Genomic DNA, 24,435 nt, shown 5'->3' on the forward strand with positions numbered 1-24,435 from the left:
TAATATTCAACTTTTCACTTCTTTCCTCAATCGTGAATAAATGATTAGTCTACACTACGACTACAAGACCACAACAAAATTAATTTTAAAAAATCTTGTGACGCTAAGTGGTAGTGCAGTGTGTTCTTTTCTTATTCATAAAAAAATCTTATGACACTAAGTGTCACAAGATTATTTTTGAATAAGAATTACAAACTGCAATACCACTTAGTGTCACAAGTTTATTTTTGAATAAGAATAACACACTGCGATACCACTTAGTAGCAGTGCAGTGTGTTGTTCTTTTCTTATTCATAAAAAATCTTGTGACACTGTAGGTCGATACCGCAGTGTAATATTTAAAATTGGTACAAAATGACGTGTGTGTTTTACCCCACTTCATTCGTGTTTGTTGATATGGAGAATGATCAGTTGAGAGGAGAGCAGGAACCACATACTTGTGCTGGAGCTGCTGCATTGCCACCAGTCATGACAATACTAGTCCATGTACATCATCTATTAAAATCGATGCCTGAGGGCATACAGGGCTTAAGTCAGGACATCTAATATCAAGAACCAATCTTTTACAGTGGTAAAGAAAAAACATCAAAGGGAAACTTAGCTGCATAAAGACATAAAATTGGCAATATGCTTTTCACCGCATGAAGTGGCAAGGAAAGGCTAAGGCCTTGGGCTTTATTTATGACTGGTGGTTCTGCCTCTTTTGATGATGTAAGCACAAGTGAACATGCTGACATAGAAATCGAGGATGCTTCTGTGGAAGTGCACCAGGTTGAGAAGGATATTTATGTAGCTGACGCTAATAAGGATAATGTTGATGAGAATGTTGTTTGTGTAAGTCAGGCACCAGTGGAAGAAACTGTTATTGCCCATGATAAGGAAAAGCACATTGTCATGACTGGGCACAAAACAAATGTGTGGAATTATTTCTACCCAAATCTGGACAACAATTGTCAAGTCATCTGTACCCTTTGTAAAAGTCAGAGTAAGTAGAGGTAGGAACCTTAACCATCTAGGAATCTCCTCCCTGTTACATCATGTACAGCGTATCCATACAAAAAGTTTTTGTGTTGACTCATCTGCATCACCAGTGGGTCTTTTGGGAAATTTTAGTCTTTTCTCGGCAGAAACTGAAGGCGATGTCATCGCTGCATCACGTGCCACTTCAGCTGACAATTTGCTTGCCAACAGCTCTATGCATCTCTTCAGATCTGTCTCCATTTGGAAAAAAGACACAACATATGACTTAAACCTTATATCTTAAATCTTGTGTTTACTCTGTTCAGCTTGTCCACCTATCTGTGGTTAACTGGACAGTGGGTACAATGGCATTTTGGAGGCCACTAAGTACGTTTTTTTTTTTTTTTTTTAACGTCCCTGTACAGGTTGGGAATTGCTTTTCTAGTGAAGTGGAATCTAGATGGGATTTGTTAGCAGGGACACAGGACCTCAATTAACTGTCTAAAACCCACTGCATTATTGGCAGATATTGGACGCACATCTAATACCAGCATAGATGTTATGGCGTCAGTGATCCGCTATGCAACTGGGTGACTGCAAAGGATTGTTTAACAGTCAATTATTTTTAAAGTACTACTAGTAGTCTTCCTGGTCCCTTTCTGGGATGAAAATCCACTCCCAGCAGAAGCAGTAGTCCTAGTGCTAAAGGATTCTTCTGGAGCAAGGACTGATGTGAATAATTTAAATATTTTTTTGTAAATGCCTTCCCTCCCTCATATATTTGCTTCGGAATAAAAAAATTAAATACAAATTTACTATTAATCAAATCTTCCTTTCCCTGCCTTCAACTACATACATACTCCAACTCCCTCAGGCCTCTTGAATAATAAAAACATTTGTTTCCTGATGTGCCATGTCGGAAGTTGAACTGCCACTGCTGCTGCAATCTTTGACATGCGGTTGCTGAATTCCAAAAATGTCTAGAAATGTTTGTGGCCACAGAAACCATTTCCTGCATACCCCTTTAATTTAAAAAAAAATATTCTGAACCACCAAGTTGATTTTGTGGGCAAAGCATGGGACATATTTGTTCACCCATGCTCTTCCCTCCGTCCTCATAAATTTGCTTTGGAATCAAAAAATTTAATTTACTACCAATCAACCCTTCCTGTCCCTGCCTAATGTGCCATGTTGAAAGTTGAACTGCCACATGTTTGTGCCGCCCACTGCTCCCACTTATCTTAGTCAACCAGCTAGCTTGGTGCAAATTTTGGGCCTAAACCAGATGAAAACAATATTGTGAGCTGTGTGGTGGTCACAATTGTCTGGAAACAAGTGGAAATTAATGTTATTGAGGTTAATAATACTGTAGGAACAAAAAACAAAAGCCAAATGATGTGATTTTAGCAGTTTTTATACAATTTTTCTTTTTTTAAAATACAGATTGAAAACCAAAACATGCAAGGTTTTGGCAAAACCAAATCCAGATCCAAAACACGAGGAGAAACAGATCCAAAACCAAAACACGGGGTCGGCGCACATCCTTAATAAATAAATATATGTATATATATATATATATATATAAAATGAAATAGCAGTGGTGAATTGTACTAAAAACAAGTGGTGGAAGTCCAGGATAATAGAATAAAGTCCTTCTTACAGTACCACACTCTAAAAAAAAAAAGCGGGGATACACTCCTCATTCATATTGAGTGGCAGCTTTAAAGTTTCCAATACAAGACCGTTGTTCCAAAAGTCCAAATAATAGTTCAACAATAGTGAAACAGTAGCGCTATCTAGTGTGTGAATATCAAAACTGTATAGTTATTCCAGGAGTATAAAATCTTCCTTCAAAACTCTGGGTACCAATGAGTAATATATAAAAAAAAAATCACATTTAATAAAACAGCATCTAAAACGTACATCAAAGAACAGAATTTTGAGCTTAGCTGAGTCAGGTCACTAAACGCAGGGTATGGACTACTCCTCACACCAGAAACTCAATGCGTTTCGTCAAACTGTCAAATGGCAAGACTTCTTCAGGAGGATATCTACATGTCACCCAAAGGCCCCTTATATACCTGTATTAATTAGGTTGATTATTCCAATTAGGAAAGATGGCTGCCGTAGCACTCATCTGAGCATGTGCTGTTCCTCAGACTCATGGGAGGTAGGTCAAAAGCTTATGGAACAAATATAAATAAAAAACTAGCATGGCAATTTCATAAGTTTCATTTAAACCTTTGGGAAACAAGGTATTTAAATTGTAAATCCAATACATTTCCCTTCTGGATAACCTATTTTCCAAATCTCCACCTCTGCTTCCTAATTTGACACGTTCTATTGCACTGAATTTTAAACTTCTAGGATCTGCATTATGATGATTTAAAAAATGTTTGGGCACTGCATGAAAATCTTGTTTATTTTTGATGCTCCTGACATGTTCCTGGATGCGGATCTTTAGAGGACGTTTTGTTTTCCCCACATATTTCTGTCCACACCCACATTCTAAAAGATAAATAACGTTCGTGCTATTGCAATTTAATTTTAAAACTTTGAATTATCTGAGTTTGAAAAAGTGCAAGGTGTGGGATGTGCAAATTTACAAATATTACAATGACCGCACTTGTATGAACCTACTATTTTTGTTCCCCAGATGCATCTATTATCTGGATTTGTAGACTGAAGCATGCTAGGAGCTAAAAGGAGCTAAAATATCCTTTAAATTACGTGTCCTTCTATAAACAAGTTGTGGTTTATCAGGTAAAATCCTAGAAAGTGCCGGGTCATTTTTTAAGAGGCCCCAATATTTCTGAAGTACTTTCTTGATTCTGCTATCCTGATTATTATAATCATGATAAAAAGAATTTGATCTGGGTTTTGCTCATCTCTAGGTTTATATTCTAACAATTTATTTCTATCCACATTTTCAGTTTTCATCATGGCTTTTTCAATTAGTTCTTCAGGATAACCTCTATCTGTAAATCTTTTTCTGTAAATATTGATTTTTTTTTCGCATATATCCTCTTTATTGCAGTTACGCTTAATGCGACAAAATTGCGAGAAGGGTATATTATCCTTCCAATGTTTAGCATGTCTGCTCTTATAATGAACATAACTGTTCATGTCTACTGATTTTACTAGTTTTCTGTATTTCATCTCCATTTGAGGACAGTTAGATCTAAAAATTCTATTGAGTCTTTATTTAAATTTGATGTAAAAATTAGATTATATTCATCATTATTAATATATGTCATTAAATCAGTAAAAAGATCAGGGGAATCAACAGAACATAATCTATATATATTTTATACAAGACAATATTACTCTTAAATGGGTTATTTTCATAAATATATCTCTGCTCCCAGATTCCCATATGAGGGTTAGCGAAGCTGGGAGCAAAAACGGTACCCATAGCCGTTCTGCAGACTTGTAAATAAAAACTTTCTAGGAATTTAAAATTGTTTTAATATAAAAGCAATCAAATTGCAAATAAAATCCTTATGTTCAGTACTTAACGTGGGATCCTCATTTAAAAAATTCCTACATGATGAGACCCCCTTCTCATGTACAATCGAGGTATACAGTGACTGTATGACGATGGTAGCCCACATAAAACTTTCTTTCCAAGTTAGCTCTTTCAAGGTTTGTAAAACAGCAGTCGTATCTTTAATATAAGATCTCAAATCCTTAACATACTTATTTAAAAATACTTCTACATACTCAGAGGTATTAGCTGTTAGGGAGTCGAATACCCAATATAATCGGTCTCCCTGGAGGGTTTATTAATTGCTTATGTATCTTTGGCAAAAAGTAAAACGTCGGGATGACTGGATTATTTTTATTTAAAAAGTCATATTCATCTTTATTGAAAATGTTATCTTTTAGTCCGTTATTTAAAAGGGGTTTTAATTGGTTTAAAAATTAGTTGGTGGGATCCTTAGATAATAATTGGTATGAGTTTATATCCCCCAATAGTCTAAAAGCCTCCATTTTCATAATCTGTGCGGTTCATAATAACTAAACCGCCGCCTTTTATCTGCCTGTTTAAAAACTAAATTATCATTAGACTTTTAGAATGTTTGTCAAAATTACTCAAATTACTTTTATTATTGTTCTTAAAATTATCTTTACATAAGTATTTTTTAACCATCTCATAGAATGTATCAATATGGCTAGTCCTTGATTCTTGTGGATTATATTTTGATACAGGTCTCAGAACGGATTTCGAGGTACTGTTAAAATTTTTTATAATTCCTGAATTTTTCTTTAAAAAATGCCTCTTTAAGGTTGATTTACGAACAAATTTGTTTAGATCAGTAAACAGTTGAAAACCATTAGTTTGTGCCGTAGGGTAACATCTGATTGGGATAATGGTTGATCAGATAGATTGAAAATGCCCTGTTTTTTTGGATCATTGTCATCTATTGGTATCGCATATTCCCTCGCCTTTTTATGTTGTAGTTTGTTTTTTCCTCTTCTGTTCCCTCGTCCTCTGAAAACCCTCTTTTTAGAGGGGGGATATTCTATGTTGGTTTGCATATATATATATATATATATATATATATATATATATATATAAATATAAAATAGACTTTATAGAGCTATACAGTACTGTGCAAAAGTTTTAGGCAGGTGTGGAAAAAATGCTTCAAATTAAGAATGTTTTCAAAAATAGAAGTGTTAATAGTTTATTTTTATAAATTAACAAAATGCGAAGTGAATGAACTGAAGAGAAATCTAAATCAAATAAATATTTGGTATGACCACCTTTTACCTTCAAAACAGCATCAATTCTTCTAAGTACACTTTCACACAGTTTTTGAAGGAACTTGACAGGGAGGTTGTTACAAACATCTCGGAGAACTAACCACAGGTCTTCTGTGGATGTAGGCTTGCTCAAATCCTTCTGTCTTTTCAGACAAACTCGATGATGTTGAGTTCAGGGCTCTGTGGAGGCCATATCATCACTTACGGGACTCCTTGTACTTCTTTACGCTGAAGATAGTTCTTAATGACATTGGCTGCGTCTGATGCCACCACACCAGGCAAGTGGTTAATATGCACTGTGCCGCATTCAGTATCATGTGATTGAACGTGCAGTAAGACCCAATGAAACTATTTCAATTATAATAAGATGCAGGAGAGCGCAATAGTGCGTACACACTAGATGATGTGGATGATTTGATATTCCAATTCGTCTAAAATCATCAAATTGTCCAGTTTATCATCTAGTGTGTACCCAGTTTAGTAATCCGAAAAATATCATTTACATATTAGTCTGTCTTTGAAATGAACTGCAGTCAAAGTTACATATTTCTGCAAAGGGACAAAGATCCTATGAGAACAGTCAACTATAATACGTACCAATAAGTCATCTTATGTTGTACTTAATAATGTATTGTCATCTTGTCAAACGAGATACCGGGAGAGACGACAACCCATTGCTCTCGCCAATTGGCAGGGTGAAAGTGAAGATTCTCTAACTCAGAAGAGTAACCTGGAAAACAGATAGAAAAAGGAGGTCCTTTTGTATCAGTCCGCATGGAGGAAAGTAAGTTTTATCATGAAGGTGCAGTTTCCTCACATGGTGTTTAACTGGCTAGATGCTGGTGGGATGTGTATAATGAGATGTTCAAAAGGTTAGAATACAATTTAACGTTATATGTAGGAAATTGCTATCGCCACTGCATTTAACTGTTGGTTCAGTCTAAGCAATAGCTGATCTAATCTACAGTTGAAGGGTTGACCAAGTTCACAAAAATGTAATAAGATGACTTTGGTTCAACTGTATATCTACTAATCTATTAAGACGTGACAGTGAAATCTAGGCTCTGTAGTGTCAAAATCAATAGTAATCTGTGCTGCTTGTAGTAGTTGTTAGTCTGCAGTTGGGATGGTGTAGGCTCCCTGCCTCTGGTGGATGTCAGGAAGAGCACAAGTAGTGATCTGATGGGGGACTATATGAAAAGTTGCCGTTTAAGCCTGGATATGCTTCCGTCTAGTCACAGACTCTGAAATGAAGGTCTGTTCAAGACCCCAGGAGTCCTAATTTTGTCTGTGTGGATGAGGAGTTAAAGTGGTCTGGAAAACACCTCCTAGACTCTAAAGGATGCAATTTGTTGGGAACTGGACCCAGGTCAGCAGACACCCAGGAGTAGAATGCAGGTCCTTTTCTCTTCAAGACTAAATGGAGCACAACTGGCAACACAATTCATAACACAAAGAAGCCTAGAACTGACTGTCTAGAAAGCAGGACTTTAATACTGGAGAACACTCAAGACTATGCCTAGTCCAGCTATCTAAGATATGAGCTCCACCAAGTATTATAATATAGCTTAGGAGAGTTCCCTAGCCAGGGATAACCATGGCTTTGTGGAGGGTTGGGCCTCATGGAAAACAGTGGAGAGCACACCTCTCCTAGAACTAATGGTGTGTAGTTGAAGTGCCAGGAGCCACAGTACTTGGATCCAGTGGTGGGAACTTGGGCCACTCACTGTCTTGTCTCTTTTATGAGATCTATTCAAACCACGGTCAGCCATATGGGTTGCCTAAGGTGAAGATTGGCATGCATGTTAATGTCAGAGTAATCAGGAACGCTCTGATGGGAAAATAGTGACTCTTTTAAAGTGCACTGTTTCAAACAAAAATGTCTATTTACCAGTGAATCAGCCATTTAAGACACAGGATTCTATTTACTAAGCAGCGTTAGGAGACAGAGTGAAAAGTGATAAGGTGCCAGCCAATCCGCTCTTAACTTTTCACTATGTCTCCTAACACTGCTTAGTAAATAGACCCCACAGATTTTGTCACAGGCACCTCAGGTGGTATTATATATGTATTTTCTACGCTGATTTAAAATATGGTCTTAAAATCTTTCTATCACCCATCGTTTTAAAGTTTTTTTCTGCAGAAAAATTCCATTGTTTTCTTTCATTATATTGTTCTGGGAAGATTAGTATAAGTTAACAAGGGTACAGCTGGATGATGCTTTTTGGACATGAGTCATAGGAGTGATGACAAGTAATTCCTAGCCAGTTGGTCAGAGATCATTCTGTAAACATTTAATGCTGTGTTTTTCTCTGTCATGGGTTGATATTTATAGTAGTATATATTTTATAGTGTGTAGAATACCAAGTGGCACAATGCCTAGAAATTATGTTAACCGTCCAGACTCTTTTGGGACAACAGAGACCAGAGAAATCATTACACTTAGAAGCAGTGGCTAAGCGAGTATCACTAACCCCAGGAAAGAAGAATGTTGTCAGTACACCACATGTTTATCTGGAAAATGTATATCTACCTCCTCTCCATATACAGTATATGCTTGGTCTTATGAAGAACTTTATTAAACCAAAGGATCAAAGTGCACTTGGATTTACAAAACAAAATCCAGAGAATCAGTGATACAAAGATCAAAGAGGGGATCTTTTGTAGGACCTCAAATAAGAGACCTGATTCAAGATGAGAGCTTCAATGGTCATTTGAATCAGGCTGAAAAAGCTGCATGGGTGTCTTTCAAGAGTATTTACCAGAACTTCTTAGGGATACATAAGGCAGACAACTACGAAAGAAATAGTGGACAATATCTGAAAATCTTACAAGACCATGGGATGTAACATGCCTTTGAAAATCCATTTGTTGGATCTGGATGTCTTCCCAACAAATCTTGAAGCAGTCAGCGATGAATATGGCGAACGGTTCCGCCAGGATATTTCCATAATGGAAAAGCGGTATCAGGGCAAGTGAAGTATGCTTGCTTGACTATTGTTGAACCCTTAAAAGGGAGGCTCCTGAGGCTAAATACAGCAACAAATTCCATACTTCTACATTTTAAGTGAGTTAATCGTTACTATGTATGTATTAATAAACTTAATATTGTAAACGTTAATTGGGTGTCACTCAAAATCGTTACGTGATAGAGACAATATAAAACAATGTTTGAATTCAGCACAGAAAATACTATTAGGTTCACCTACATTGTTAGAAAAATTATGTTAACCAGTGCCATGTTTATTTTATGTTAATGTCTTTTTAGGTTTCCCTCTACACTGTCTTGTCATGTTGTTATATTTCAATATACTTGCAAACGTCCATTAACTTTTAGAATTCTTAAAAAACTTTTCTAATGGTGCATACACACGGTCAGATTTTCCTTCAGATTTGTACAATAACGATTTTAAAAATCTGAAAGAAATCTCACGTGTCCCTGCAACGATGAACGATGCGTTCCCGTTTATCAGATAGCAATATCTGACATCTGATGTGTTTGCAGTCAGATTTGGTCAATGTTCATTCATTTTAATACAGTCTAAAATCGTTCGTAGTTCATGAAATCGTTGGTAAAATCGTTCAAATCGTTCGTCGTTTATCATTCGTAGTTCATCGTTCAACGATCGTCTGATAGATCTGACCGTGTGTATGCACCATAAGACTAAATTTAAATGAAAATAGTAGGTTTTTTTACATACTTCTCTTACCTTCAGAAGTTTAGAAAACAATTCAGTACTTGAGAAATAAATAGAATTCTCTTTTTACTCTCTCTAGAATTAGACATTTCTGATGGACTGTTCTTGCTTTCTATAGATTGACCATTTGTAAAAAATATTTTAATGCTATATCTATATTATATCACTAGGGATAAATTACTGGAAGGAAGACACAGGTAAATGCAGGAGGACCTGACATGTGCAAGGCAGAACTAATAGATAAATGCTGAACTCGATCTGATAACTGATGGATCAGTTACTATTAGTTCTATTCTACATTAATGTACATTAATTCTTCAAGGGTTTTGCCAAAAAAGTTATAACCAGCAATACTGATTTCAGTGTAAATATGAAAATGAACCTGGCCACCGCATTGCAAACCAAACAGCGTTTTCTAAAAATAACATATTTTTCCTCTACATTAGCTAACTAAAAAAATTGCATACATCTACCATGTCCCAATAACTTAAATTATTATTGCATCTTATTTATGAGATATTTTTAGTCTTTACTTTTTAAATCAGGCAATTTCTACCTGTAACATAGGAGAATAATTTTCTGTTGAAATGAGGGTGATGAAAAAAGTGTCCAGAACAGTCTTGCTCTGTCTCCATTGCCCTCTCTTTGCGATGAAGAGCAGTTCCTGCTGTTGCTTTGAGTTATAAATATTATTTATTATCCGCCATGTTAAGGTAGGGAAATGAGCATATATGCTTGAATGCCTTATGTTTCAAGGTCACACAATCTTTTGTGGCTTAAAAAAGATGAATTCATAAGCAGAGCCTGTTGTAAAATGACAATATTATTGGGCATGCCAAGATACATCATGCAGACATTTTATCAAAAGATGATTAAGTTATATTTACATTTTTTCTCCTTTTAAATTGTTATGGGTCCATTTTTTGCAAGTGAACAGGCATAAATATCCGTGCTGTTAATCTTTGATAAGGATGAAAGCTTGCCTCTACTAAAGTATAGCATCAACTAATGTTGGAATATTTTTAGAGCACTTTATATTTGTACTCTAATATCTTCTGTGCTATGAATACTAAAGTATAATTAAGCTATATATGTTTATCTCAGAACAGTCCTGGAGAATTATTCTAAAGTTGCTCACTCCATGCTGCCTTATGTTTGGTGTATCCAGAGATTAGCAGTTAGACGATGAAAGAAAGTGTCTGGTTGCAATATTTGTTTTGATTTTTTTTTTGTCTATATGCAATGTTAGAACATGAACGATATTAACTTTAATCCATGGCTTTATGAGCCATTTCTGAAAATGGTGATTTGGTTGTTATGTGTAACATGACTTATTGCGCACGGAGGATAGATGTATGTGCACAGATCTGTACCAACTCTCTTAAAAAACAGTTAGGCTATATTAATGAAGCAAACCACTGCTTCTCTGCGAGTTGGAGATGAAAAGTTAAATCATACTTGCCTACCTTTAGGCTGTCCCTTCCGGGAGGGGACAGCCAGGTCGGCTCTCTGAACACAGCAGATGAGCGGAGCGGGGGGGCGTGGTGTCTCAATCGCGTCATCCTGGCACCGCTGTGCAGAGCCGGTAATACAGGTACTGTATAGCGGGGGGCGGGGCTTTTCATGACGCGATTAACGCGAATCGTGTCATCTGATCCCCCAGACTGCATAGTAAGTTGCCGGCAATGGGGGGTGTGGGCTGGCTGCGACCGGTTTCGGGAGACTTGCCTAGTCTTCCGGGTGGTCGGGAGCGCAACCCGATTTTCGGGAGGCTCCCGACCATTTCAGGAGAGTAGGTAAGTATGAGTTAAATCAATTTTGCAATATCATTGCTTTATACAGATAGTGCTGCTTTAAGTCACTATGACTTAATTTTGCTAGTATTGCATAGGTGTCTAATGGGCTTGCGTGCTTAGCTTAGCATTTATGCTTGATATTTACCTGCATATAATTGACAGTGTAAATGGCCAGCTCCTTGAATACTTGTGCTGATTATCTCTATCAACGCAGTGTTTCACCAGCCTCATTATAAAACATGGACAGGAATGATCATTAGTCTATATGTATTTTTTTTTACTTTTCACACAATTTCATTTACTTTTTAAGTAATTTGATTCTATCACATAAACAAAAGAAAACAACATAAATCTCCAAATACATGTATCTATTAAAATCTTATCCATACTGAGGGAGCACATTTTATTTTGCATTGTTATTTTGAGTGCTGCTTAAGCACTATCATTAGTTATTTAACTTTTTATTAAAATTTGATTATGCAATATGTGTAGGGATCAAAAGTGCAAACAATAGAATAGGTGTACTGCACATGTGTAAATATAGGCTGCTGGGGAGGGATCCGAAGATGGTCTATAGGCTGCAATGGCATTAGCTATCAAAGCCTTTCTCAGAAAAATTATATTTTAGGAGTATATTGGATTATATTAGACTACATCGCTGTTCCCGTATAGGTCTATGGAAACAGCAGTGTTCTGTGAATCCTTAATAACGCAGGTTTTATATTTGCCATCTCTTGCATTACAGCTGAATTACAGTCCCACAATACTAAAATCATGAATATACAGCAGTTCCCTAATGGCCCCTACACACTAGACAATTTTGTTAACGATTTGGCAAATTCCGATGCATCGGAATTTAAAATCGTTAAAATCCTCTAGTGTGTATGCACTATATTGTGCGTTGCGAGCTCCCATGGAGTCATCGGCCGCATCGCCTGATCTTTAGTACATGCAGTCAAATCAAGCGATGCGGATGATAATCCCGTGTAGCGCTATGTGGCGGTGGCCGGCATATCAGGCAGTCGGGCACCGGATCGCCCAGTGTGTACTGACCACCCAGTGTGTACGGACCGCCCAATATGTCAGCCCAACGGCAGGGGGATCGTGTGTCGCATTGCTGGGTACACACGTCGTTTAGTGTTTACCCAGCTTAAGAGAGCAAGCTATGAAAAGGGACAGATTTGTACCTTTTGTAAATGACAGTTATAGCAAACCTTGCATGTAGGCAAATCACAGCTCTGGCCCGTATTCAATTTGAGCCGATACTTTTTCGCCGATTACGTAATTTTCGCCTGTTTTGGTTTTACCCCATATTCAGTTAGAAAGACTTTCCGCCTAGGCAGAAAGTCAATGCAATGTACCAGGCGAAAAATTTTCGGCTATGAATAGCATGTGGATAAAAGTGTAGCCCTCGCTCCAGGGCTCACTACAAAAGGGGCGGCTGTCAATGGTGACCGACAGCTCGCACCATTTTGTAGACGGGGTGGGGGGGGTGGCTAGCCAAACTGAGGCATTCCCAAAGGAATGCCTGCCGTTTGGCGGTGGCCCCACTGACATCACTTTATTAGAGCCAAAAGCTCACTGGGGCTTGCGGCAGACCCTACTACAAGGGTCTCGTCGCAAGCCGCGATGGTCTTGACCATCGCGACCATCAACCTGGCCGCTCTCTAAAGCTTAGCGAGTGGCCAGGAAGCCAGCTCTTTACAGAGAAGCGGCCACTCTCATTCAGAGCGAGCGCTAGCATTTTGCGAGCGGCTCTGAATGAGGTCCTATGTCTCAATCTATTTCGGAGTCTTCTCTTCTTTGTGCACAGACTGTTTCTGTGGACTCTTCGATTGAGCCTGCTTTGGTCCATAATATGGGCAAGTGCTTATCTAAGATATCTACGTGTATGGAGAAATGTTTTGTTGCTTCTTCAGCCCCTAGAAAATGCTTTTTGCAGACTTTAGCCTTTGCTACAGGGGACTCAGAGTCTGCAGCTTTCTCTCAGGAGGAAGGGAAATTAGAAGATCCAAACTGGATTAATCAGATTTGGAAGAAGATGTTCCTGCTTGTCTTGATATCTCAGATTTAATTGAGGCAGTGCATCAGACTTTAAATCTCAGAGGGGTAAATTTTCTAAAGTGAGAGTTTTTAGAAGTGGAGATGTTGCCTATAGCAACCAATTAGATTCTAGCTATTATCTTCTAGAAGGTGCTAGTAAAATGTTAAGCAAAATCTGATTAGTTGCTATGGGCAACATCTCCACTTATAGAAACTCTCACTTTAGTAAATATTCCTCCAAGAGTCTGAAGTTCCGGAGTAAAGTGCTGCTACATCATTATTTAAGCGTAAAAAGAAATCGAAATTGGTTTTTGCTGCTTAGTCTCATTTTGATGACATTTTGAAGGAGGCTTGGCTTAAGCCAGATAAGATATTTCAGATTCCTCAAATTTTTAATTACCTTTACCCCTTTGTTGAGGGTGACACAAAGGTTTGGGAGATTTCCCCTAAGGACCACACAGACATCAAATTAGAAGGATTGCCTAAATTTTTTATTTACCTTCGTGGATGCCTCCCTTCATGCCATTCAAACCATTGCTTGGGTCAATAAGACTATTCAGTCTAGGAAGGAGCATTTGTCATATAGACTCTAGACACAGGGTAATGTGTCCAATCTTATGGACTTGGTGGATCAGATCTGTGAGGCTTCTGTCTATAGGCAGCCACCCTGCAGTCCCGGATATCTGCCTTTGCAATTCTTCCAGGTAGGCTTTTTGGCTTAGGTCTTGGGACGCTCACTACGAATCAAAGAGGACTTTGGAAGCGGTTCCTTTTTGAAGATTACTTACTGTTTTGGTCAGAACTTACCAGGATCATCACCCATGCCATAGAGGGTAAAAGCCCTTACTTTCCTGCCTCAGCTCCTAAGGTGAAAGATTCTCATTTTCGTTCCTCTTGCTATATTGTCATAGGTAGTTCTCAGTCCTTTTGGGGCTCCTCCAGCTTCTTCTGTAGGCAAAGCTTCAAGGGCAGAACTTCCTTTGTCCGCAGCCTGTGGACATGCGACAGCCCACAGGTGGTGGGGGCTCATTTGCTTCAATTCCAGAAGTCTGGTGTCAATATTTTCCAGACATCTGGGTCAGAGGAGTTGTGTCCAGGGACTATGTTTCGGACTTGGAGGGTTCCTGTTGCTGCAGATTTTAGGTCACCCTTTCTCCCAGAGACTTGGTCAGAAAGGCAGCTCTGCTGTCATAGGTGCAATCTTTTATTCAAGTCTCTCTTTTGTGGACAATTCGGATGGGTCGTTTTGTCCAATTCTCAATCTGAAACATCTAAATCATTACTTTGTTTTAGTCAAGTTCAAGATAGTCGCTTCATACAGTGATTGCTGCAATGGATGGAGAGGAGTATCTGGTGTCTGTAGAAATCAAGAACGCATATTTCCATGTCCCCATTTGCGAGGCTCACCATTCACTTCTCAGTTTAGCAGTAGGAAATCTGCATTTTCAATTCCAGGTCTTTCCTTTTGGGCTATCCACGCGCCCCCCCCCTCCATGTTTTTACAAAGACCATGGCATATATGGTGGCCTTGTTGCGTCTCACAGTCATCTCCATCATCGCTTATCTGGGCGATCTCCTGTTCAAGGCTCCATCCAAGCATTTGCTGATTCAACATCTACAGCTTGCAGTGGACATTTTGGAGTCACACGGCTGGATCATCAATTATCTCAAGTCAAGCCTTACTCCTTCTAAGGAGATGTTATTCTTGGATTAGGTGTTTAACACTTTCAAATGGAGAGTCTTTCATAATGAAAGATTCAAGAACTTCAGGCCTTGGTGAAGTCACATCTTCAGATTCTTCGAGTGTCGGTGCATGCAGCTTTTGGGAAGATGGTGTCTTCCTTCGAGGCTGTCCCTTATTCTCTGTTTCACGCTCACCCTCTGCAATAGCAGATTATGCGCCATTGGTCCAGGGCAGGATTGTATCTTGTCAGCCAATTATTTGGCTGTCTTTCCAGACCTGGCAGTCTTTTGAGCAGTGGCTTTAAACTCCAAATCTGGTGAAGGGCTCCCTATTTTCAGTATGGGATTGGGTGTTAATCACCATAGATGCCAGCCTGTCAGGCTGGAGAGTGGTTGTGCTAGATCGTGGCTTTCAGGGTCATTGGTCAGAGGCCAAGACTATAAATACAAATTTAAATATTCTGTAGTAGAGTGCAGTCATGTATTCCTTGATGCAGGCCCAAGAGGTCCTCCAGGATCACCCGATTTGGGAAACAGTTAGACAATGTGACAACTGTAGCCTATATCAACAAGCAGGACCCTGATGGAGATCTCTCACATTTATTGTTGGGCGGAGAGATGGGTTAACACCATCTCAGCGGTTCACATTCCAAGTGTGAACAACTGGCAGACGGATTTTCTCAGTTGCTAAACTGTTCACTCAGGGAATGGGAACTTCATCAGGAGGTGTTTCAACAGATTGTGGACAATTGGGGGTGCCCAGAGGTGGAACTGATGGCCTCCCGCCTAAACAAAAATCTCACAGCTTATGGAGCGTGATCAATAGATCCTCAGGCTCTGTTCATGGATGCTATGACGGCCTCTTGGACTCGTCAGCTGGGGTAATGTTTTCCACTGATTCCCATGCTGTTCAGGGTACTACATAAAGTTTTTAAAGAGATGGTCTTCCAGTCATTTTGGTTGCTCTGAATTGGCCTCGTTGTCATTGCTACTTCCTGCTTCGCCACGTGATGGCTGCTCCACTTTTCTGACTGCCTCTTCATCTGGACCTTCTTCATGAGGGACCCTGTCAGCACCCAGGCTTACCTTGTCTAGCTTTGAAACCCAGATACTAAGAGTTCAGGGGTTCTCTAAGTCTGTGGTCCAGAACATAATCAAGCTTGTAAACTGGTTGCATCCCAGATCGTGGCTATTTACTGTAAGTTTCTCGTTTGCCCTATCTATTGGCTTTTTTGCAGGCTGCATTTTTCTGAAGGTCTTCAGGTGTCTGCCCTGTCTGTCTTGTTTCAAAATAGGTTAGCCATCATTCCAGAAGACCAGACTTTTTTGCAGAGCATACTTGACATTCAGTCCTAGTATTATGTCCCTCCTGTTCCTTCAAGGGATTTAAACTTTGTGATGGAGACTCTTTAGCGGCCTTCTTTCGAGCTACTGGATACTGTGGCATTAAGATATCTCACTTTGAAGGTAATTTTTCTTTTGGCTATAGCATCTGCTTGCAAAGTTTCGGAACTCACAGGCATCCATTGACAAATCCCCATGCGGTAAAACGTACGACTTGCTGGAGGGGATGGAGGCACAGCCGTCACCCTTTGCAGTCAGTCACCCGGCATATAGCAGCAGCTAAGGTACCCTTTCCCTTTTTACTGGCACAATTGGTTTCTTACTCCCTGGGTCTAGCCTGCACTGCACCAGCAACAGGCAGCCCTAGGAGAGAGAACCATATACTGTGTTCTGTTACACTTTCTCCTTTCAGGGATTGGGGACCTGGGCAGAGAACGCTCACTCTTAGGTCTTGATTCAGACCTGCTCGCTAGATGCGTTCGCATGCATCCAGCGTATACAAATCTGGCAAAGGCAGGCAATCGCATGGCAAGGCATTACCACACCCACTATGTCTTGGCGTGTGATCACTCTGTGTATGCAGACGCCCATCAGCCTGTCTTAAGGCGCCCACTTGCGCACGTCATCTCCAGGAAGTGTATGCAACCATCGGTACAATCGGAAGTAAACGGAGCGCTTGTGGTAGACCATACCCTACCACAAGCACTGTGAGCACTTCAGTATAAAATCCTGCCAGGTGACGTGTACTACGATGCAACGTCTTTATTATGCACGCCTCTGAAATGGCGTTGAGCCGCTCAGGCACGCCTGCATTCGCACCTCCACTTCCCAGTTTTCTCAGACCAACCCCTGTCACCTCCCACAAACGACTTCTCCTGTCACTCACTCAGCTGTGTAGTCTATGCGCAGCAAGCAAATGCTTCCCGATCGCTCGGACTGGTTCGCGCACTGCAATGCGTACGCATGCGCAGAATGCAAAAATCATCTGGCTGTGTGCGAACGCTTCCTTCTCTGTGTGGCACAGGCACACATGCTTCGAGCAGCAGCACCACAGCCCAGTGTCCTTTTCCCTTCCCCCACTTTCTTGCAGCTTGAATTTCTGATATTTCATTTAGCCTGGGACTACAGATTGTCTGACTGCAATACTATGTAACAGACAGACGCTGGAAGGATCGCTGAAAAGCAGATATCACTTACTTTCTTCTATACCACTATGTAGTCTCAGCAAGTCCGCTCACTATTACTCTTTGCATCTGCACATAATATGCAGCAGCCACTTGTCTATGTGAGGTGAATAGGGGTAATTTACTTCTGAATCTAATTATCTAGGATCTGATCATACTGATCTCTGTCCAAATACAGGCTCAATTGTGTATACAAAAGTATGATTCACACTACTGACTGCCAAAAGATTATTAATAAGCTCTTATTGATCATCACGTAATTTTCATTATTGCCTTAGTACTGAGTCTTAATTTTTAACCCAGTACTGAATCACATTGGTGTTCAAATACTCTTACATGTTATTATTTTGTACAGGAATATGGTTGCTCTATATCGTATACTGTCTTAATTGTATCGTATACTAAGTGTTTCTAGATTTACATACATGATATTTTGCACTATGAAGATGACCATCTCTTTTTTGAAGACCATGGGAATTGATGAGCTGCTATTTAGGTTTGGTATTGCCGTGGTGACTGCTGCTTACTTTCATTAAGGAACTTTCTCCTTTAAATTTGATATAACTTTATTCTATATATTTTCGCTAGGGGATAGTATTGCATTATTTCTTAAGAAAGAAATTGAATATTTTTGCATACGCTTTGATTGACTATATGATATTTGCCAACTGTTTCCGATTGGATCTAATATGATTCTTATCATACACATAAATCTGTTGTTATTTAAAGTATACATCTGATGAGTCTGAACCATATATTTATTGATTCAACTATTATGGGACCAAGAATTATACCACTGATTTGTGCCATTGTTGTGTGTTGTTGTTTCTTTGTAATATATGTGAGCTTTTTCTTTTTATCTTTGATATATCTCATTAAAAGTTAAGTTTCAGCTAATATCGAAAATTACTGATTTCATATGTTGGATTAGTGCCCCACAAAGGGGAGTACTGTCTCTTTCCTCTTAATCTGTATACTCTATACAGCTCTCATGGGAGCTCTGTGTACTAATTTTTAACTAAATATTGGGTTAATTTTTATCATGGTAGCATATCCACCACTACTATCTCTGCACATATCTTTTACTAATTAAGAGGTTTCATACCAGTGCTCAGGTCTTATCCCCATTCCCCTTTCCTACCATACTCCAGCGTTTCAGAACTGACAGCTTTATACTGTAAACCTCCATTAGTCATTTTTCATCATGATCGGATGTTTTTTTTTTTTTTTTGACTAAGCCATTTTTTCTTCTTATGGTGGTGTCGAAGTTCCATTGTAAAGAGGATATTGTCCTTCAAGCCTTTGAAGGTTCTAATTCACCAACTTTGCGTCTGTTGGATGTGGTCCGGGCAGAACACCTCTACATTGACCTTACAGTTTCTGTTTGTTGGACTGAATCTTTCTTGATGTTGATTGATGCCCCTAAGAGTGGTTGGCTTTCTTTTTAAGACTTTTATTGCCTGTTGGATCACTTCGCCAGGCTTATCTTTCCGAGGATGTCTGTTCCGCCTCCTCTTCAGGATCATTCCACTCGTGCTATGGAAGCCTCCTGGGCGGTTTGTGGCTTCTGTGGATCAGCTGTGCAGAGCTACGACCTTGTCTTTAATGCACACTTTTACCAAATTTTACCGTTTTCATACTTTTTGTTCTAGTGATGCTAGCTTTGGGCGCAAAGTTTTGTTTGCGGATTTGGCAGAGAGTGCCCCCCCATTGATAGTCTTGTTTTGTGAAGTCTCAATGTCATTGCAGTGTCCCCTTTCGTAGATGAAAAAGGAAATTTGATTTTGGTACTCACCGTAAAATCTCCTTATCTTAATCCTACTGAGGGACATTGCGCCCCCTCCCTGTTGTTGACATTTTTTTGGCATTTGTTGTTCCTGAGGGTTCAGGTATTTTTTCCTATTTTTACTCCATATGGCTTTGTTAGAAAATTATGCTGAAGTGCAGGTGGAAGGGGCATGTATTATATAGGGGAGGGGGTGGTCGTTTAAGTGCCTGAGCCGGCCCTACGACCCAGCGTCATGGCAGTGACCTCCAGCTGGATTAAGAGGAAGGGATTTTACAGTGAGTACCAAAATCACATTTTTCAGCTATGTTTCCCCTTTTTGCTTGCCTTGATGTAATCATTGTATAATGGATTTAATAGAGCTGCTTCTTTTACAAGGATCTTCTACTGTTTACAGACAGGTTTGACCTGCAGTGCTCGAGACTACTTCTTCTAATGAGTAGTTGGCACATAGGCCCTGATTCAGAGCCGGACGCTCTGACCAGAGCGCTCGCTCTGAATCAGGGCCCACCTCCATTAAAATGGAGCGTCCTCCTGGACGCTCGTATAGTCACCACCCACAGCATATACAAGCGTCCAACAAGATGGTCGCGATGGTCTTGACCATCGCGACCATCGGACTTGCGAGAGAAACCCTGTGGTCGGGTTTCTCAACCGCAAGGCCAGGAGTGATTTTGGCTCTATCAGAGCCAAAATTACTCCCACTGACATCACTAGTGATGTCAGTGGGGCCGGCTTCAGACGGTAGGCGTTCCCATAAGAACGCCTCCTTCTGGCAGGCACGCCCCCGGAACGCCCACCAAAGGGGGCGTGCTGTCAATCAACATCGACAGCACGCCCCCTTTGGTGCGAGACCCGGAGCGATGGAAAGTACTTCGCTCGCCGGGTCTCGCGCATGCGAACGACGGAGCTCCCTCCGTCGTGCGCATGCGCAGTGGGGAACATCAACCTACTTGCGAGCGGACTGCCGCTCGCGAGTGGGTCTGAATGACCCCCATAGGGTAGAATTGCTGGTCACAGCCAGCCAGGATGAGCAGTGTCAACACTTTTTTTTTCTAATTTAAAATGGCATGTCTGAATAATTAGGCTACTACCACACCATTGTAAGTAAAACTAGGAAACTATATGTATAGTTGGTAGTTTTGTGATTTGACTCATTTTGGACTAATCCCAAAGTATTTGTTGTCATAGGTCATGAATACCAGACACACTACCAGCCTAAAAATGAGCTCTTCTCTTAATTAAGTTGATCTTCCAGCCAAATTTGTGTGTGTGCAAAGTATGTTGGAAATGATTGTATGTACAAAACAGATCAGTTGTACTTAAGGGCAACAAATGTGTATAAACTGATCCTACTACACAAAATAAATATTCTTGTGTCCTCATCACTTATTTTGCAAATTACAATTAATCTGTTCTCTTTTGTTGTAGAATCATGATGCTTTCAGTTCTTCGGCATACAAACACACATGTGAAATTCTGGTTCTTAAAAAACTATCTTTCTCCACGGTTTACGGTAGGTGTTTGTGCTTTCTGAATTTAGCATTATTACATAAATTACTTTTTTTTAGCATCGAATTGTAAAAGAAAGTTTTATGCTTTAACACATTATTTACTCAACACATCACAGTTTGGCTAGAGTAAAACAGCAGCAAGATTTATAGTGGTAAAGAGCTTAGTTCACCCATTACAGGATTGTAGTTAGTTCTTGCTGAAATTAAATCTATACTATGGTGCATTTAATTAAATCTAATTTTAGCATATTATTTTATAACACATATATAAACACATTTTTGAGGGATTAGTCAGAATGTTTACATAAATGTCGGGCAGTCAGAATATTGACACATGAAATTAGGATTAGGCTGAAACTAGGGTTGGAGGTACTATAGACTGAAGTTAAGGTTTGGCGAAAATAAGTGTTGACGCGTTAAATGTCAAAATTGTTGACATTCAGTCGACATTACATGATACTGAGAGTATTTTTTGCACCTTTGAAATGTTTCTATTTTTTTGTATTTTGATTTTCTGTACTAAGTGCACAAATGCAACATAGTACATCCTAAATCAATCGTTCTCAACATCAACTCAGGTTTACACAACAGGTCACGTTTAGAGGATTTCTGCCTGTGGAAGCAGGTGGGATAATCACTGACCCAGGAAAATAGAGAACTCATCTGTGCATGATAAAATAAAATACACCAAACATGACCTGTTGGTGGTACTGGAGTTGAGAAACCTTGTTCTAAATTATTCTGTACTAAGCTACCAGTGTTCAAAATTCTGTAAATCCTCACAATAAACACAAATTGTTTTAAACTCAATGTGGTTTTCTTTTTATCCTGCAGAATAAAGTCCATATACATAATGCTATTTACAATAAATAGCATTATAGTGACTTGTATACAACACAATGCATTCTACTTACCAATTTAAAATCCCCAAAATATTTTACTGATCAATTTACAATACACAGAGGACACTATTAGTGTGATATGCCATTCCTCATACAAACCAGTAGTGATATAGTTATTCAAAATATAGTTATTCAAAAATACCATTTGATAATATTAAGAAAAATACCCAGAAAGGTTTTGATTCTGATACAGAATGTATAACAGTACGTATATAATCATATATTTGCTCCTCACAAACTTTGGCTTATGAATTATGAGTTTGAACATTTACTTTGAGTCTACTGGTTTGCAATACAAATACTGTCTGAAACAATCTGTGAATGTGTCATTTGTAATAGGAACAAATTTGTTGATATTTCAGGGGGTTGAATACTTTTGAATGCCACTGTATATGGTTTTGTCTTTTTCTGGAAAGGCAAATTTCTTTTAAAACTCTGTGTTTTGATACAGACTTAAATATTTGGACAAGCTATTCAACGTTTGCAAGCCACTGTATTTAATCATTGATGCCCTTTTAAATTTTATTCTGGATTATTTTGCCTTAGGAAATCATTCCACACATGGCAAGGGAGTATGGCTTCCAGTATGAATTAGTGCAATATAAGTGGCCTCGATGGCTTCACCAACAGACAGAAAAGCAACGGATAATTTGGGGTTACAAAATCCTCTTCCTTGATGTTCTTTTCCCACTTGCCGTAGACAAAATAATCTTTGTTGATGCTGACCAGGTACGTATGAAATAAAGCATGACTTTCTAGCAGAATCAGGTGCCAGTTAGTGTGAAAACCTATTTTATTCTTAACCTAAATATCACGCTTAGCGGCAAACAGACTGATAAAGTGAATCCATCTCAGGTAATTATGTGAGCATTCTGTCAATCCCAGAGGGATTTTGAAAGCTCATTACCTTCTCAATCTAGTCTTTTTAGAATATCCTTGCAAAAGGTTTTCGTTGCTGTACTTTCCATGTCTCTTCTTTGTTCTTATAAGTTCAGGATGTTCAGTGTTTAAATGATCTGTGTCTTGCCTGTAGCTCCTTAGGAAAGGAATCTGAGCTTGCGTTTAATGAGAAAATCGCAAGAACGAATGCTTCACAGATCCTCACAAATCCAGGCTAGACCCTGGAGTTGAGACATATTTAATCCGAATATTGACAGTTAGAAGCCAGGCACATCATTTTATTGTGTGTTATTTGGAAAATGTTACCTTAACTATTTTTGTCCCCGATTCCTCCATCTATTTCAAACACACTGACCTTACATTTAAACATCCAATCTCTCTCTCTCTCTCTCTATATATTTATATATATATATATATATATATATATATACACATTTATTTCATATTTAAGTTCATTTTCTCTTCCTATCTGTTGCTGGTTGGCCCCTACCATTTCTCCCTATTCAGATTTAACTAACATGTACGCGTTTTAGATTTTTATACATATATAGATATTTACACATACATACACATATACTGTATGTATTTACACCTATATATCCATGTGTGCATATCTATCTGTATATTTATAGCTATCTATATCTCTAGAGAGAGAGAGAGAGAAAAATACAAGATAAACCTGATCTGGCAGCTTTTGACATGTACTGTCTTAAGGACAGTAAGGAACTGTGTTATTCATCCACATTACCTGCTGTTACACAATGCAACAGACAGGCAGGTTGGAGACTATTAGTGACTACTGGGTGACTCATCCTCTGGTATCTTTCCAGCAAACGCAAATGACATTCTGAAACACTATATGCACTAAGCAATATAATACCCATCATCCATAGCATTAAAAGGGCTTGGGTACAGGATGACAGGGTTATGATACCAGCACCTTTCTGTAAGTATCGTAACCCTACCCCTAACCCTCCCTGCAGCCTGAACCCAACCCTTTCCTCCTGCAGCCTAACCCTCCCACCCTCCGCAGCCTAACTGTATCCCCTAGTGCCCAACCTTTAACCCTCCCCCTAACCGAAATGCTTACCATCGGGATGCCGGATGTCGGGATTCTGATTGGTGTCGAGATTCCAGCGCTGACATTCTGAACTCCGGCATCCCGAACACTGAGATATAAACTTCATCCCCATTAAAACCACCTACCTAATATCGTATAAGTCCCCCTCTTGCCACCAAAACACCTGACCTGTCAAGGCTTGGACTCTACAAAACCTAGAAAGGTGTCTTGTGATACCTGGCACCAAGTCTTTAGCAGCAGATCCTGTAAGTTGACTTGTTTTTCCAGCACATCCCACATATTGAGATCTGAGGAATTTAAAGTCTAAGTCAACACCTTGATCTATGTCATGTTCCCAAAGAATGTTTGCAGTGTGGCAGTGCTCATTATCCCGCTGAAAGAGGACACTGCCATCAGGAAATGCCGTTGCCATGAACAGTGTACATTTGTCTGCAGCAATGTAGGTGGTATATGTCAAACTAACATTCACATGAATGCTAGCACCCTATGTTTTCAAGTAGCACATTGTCCAGAACATCACATTTCCTCTGCCAGTTTGCCTTTTCTTCTTCAAGGTCCATAGAGATCCACAGGGATAATATGGTTGGAGTGATCCAGGCACCAAACAGTTAAGCTTTCAGCTCCCAGGATGCCTCTGGTCCTCCTCCATATATGCCCCGCCCCCAGATTTTGCTAGTTATCATAGTACACAAAGACAGACAGTCTAGTGCTGAAAATAATAATAAATTAATCACACAGCTGTTTTTAGAAAACCATAAGACTGCAGCTTCAAAT

The 24,435-nt window shown here is 39.3% G+C and overlaps 1 protein-coding gene across 4 annotated transcripts in view; it reads left to right on the plus strand.

Moving 5' to 3' along the window:
• UGGT2 (UDP-glucose glycoprotein glucosyltransferase 2) overlaps positions 1–24,435 on the plus strand; it is a 428,047-nt gene that overhangs the window by 351,775 nt on the left and 51,837 nt on the right. For 2 of the 4 annotated variants that reach the window (XM_088458942.1, XM_088458949.1), the window contains exons 33-34: positions 20,696–20,780; positions 22,227–22,409. In XM_088458942.1, coding sequence (XP_088315068.1) covers positions 20,696–20,780; positions 22,227–22,409 — 268 coding nt within the window. Of the gene's footprint in view, positions 1–5,881; positions 6,509–20,695; positions 20,781–22,226; positions 22,410–24,435 lie in introns of those variants that run through there. The other 2 variants (XM_088458958.1, XM_088458966.1) reach the window with 2 other exon arrangements.

This window comes from Taudactylus pleione, unplaced genomic scaffold, assembly GCF_031769625.1.
Source record: "Taudactylus pleione unplaced genomic scaffold, aTauple2 ptg000041l, whole genome shotgun sequence".
In the NCBI taxonomy this organism is placed as follows: domain Eukaryota; kingdom Metazoa; phylum Chordata; class Amphibia; order Anura; family Myobatrachidae; genus Taudactylus; species Taudactylus pleione.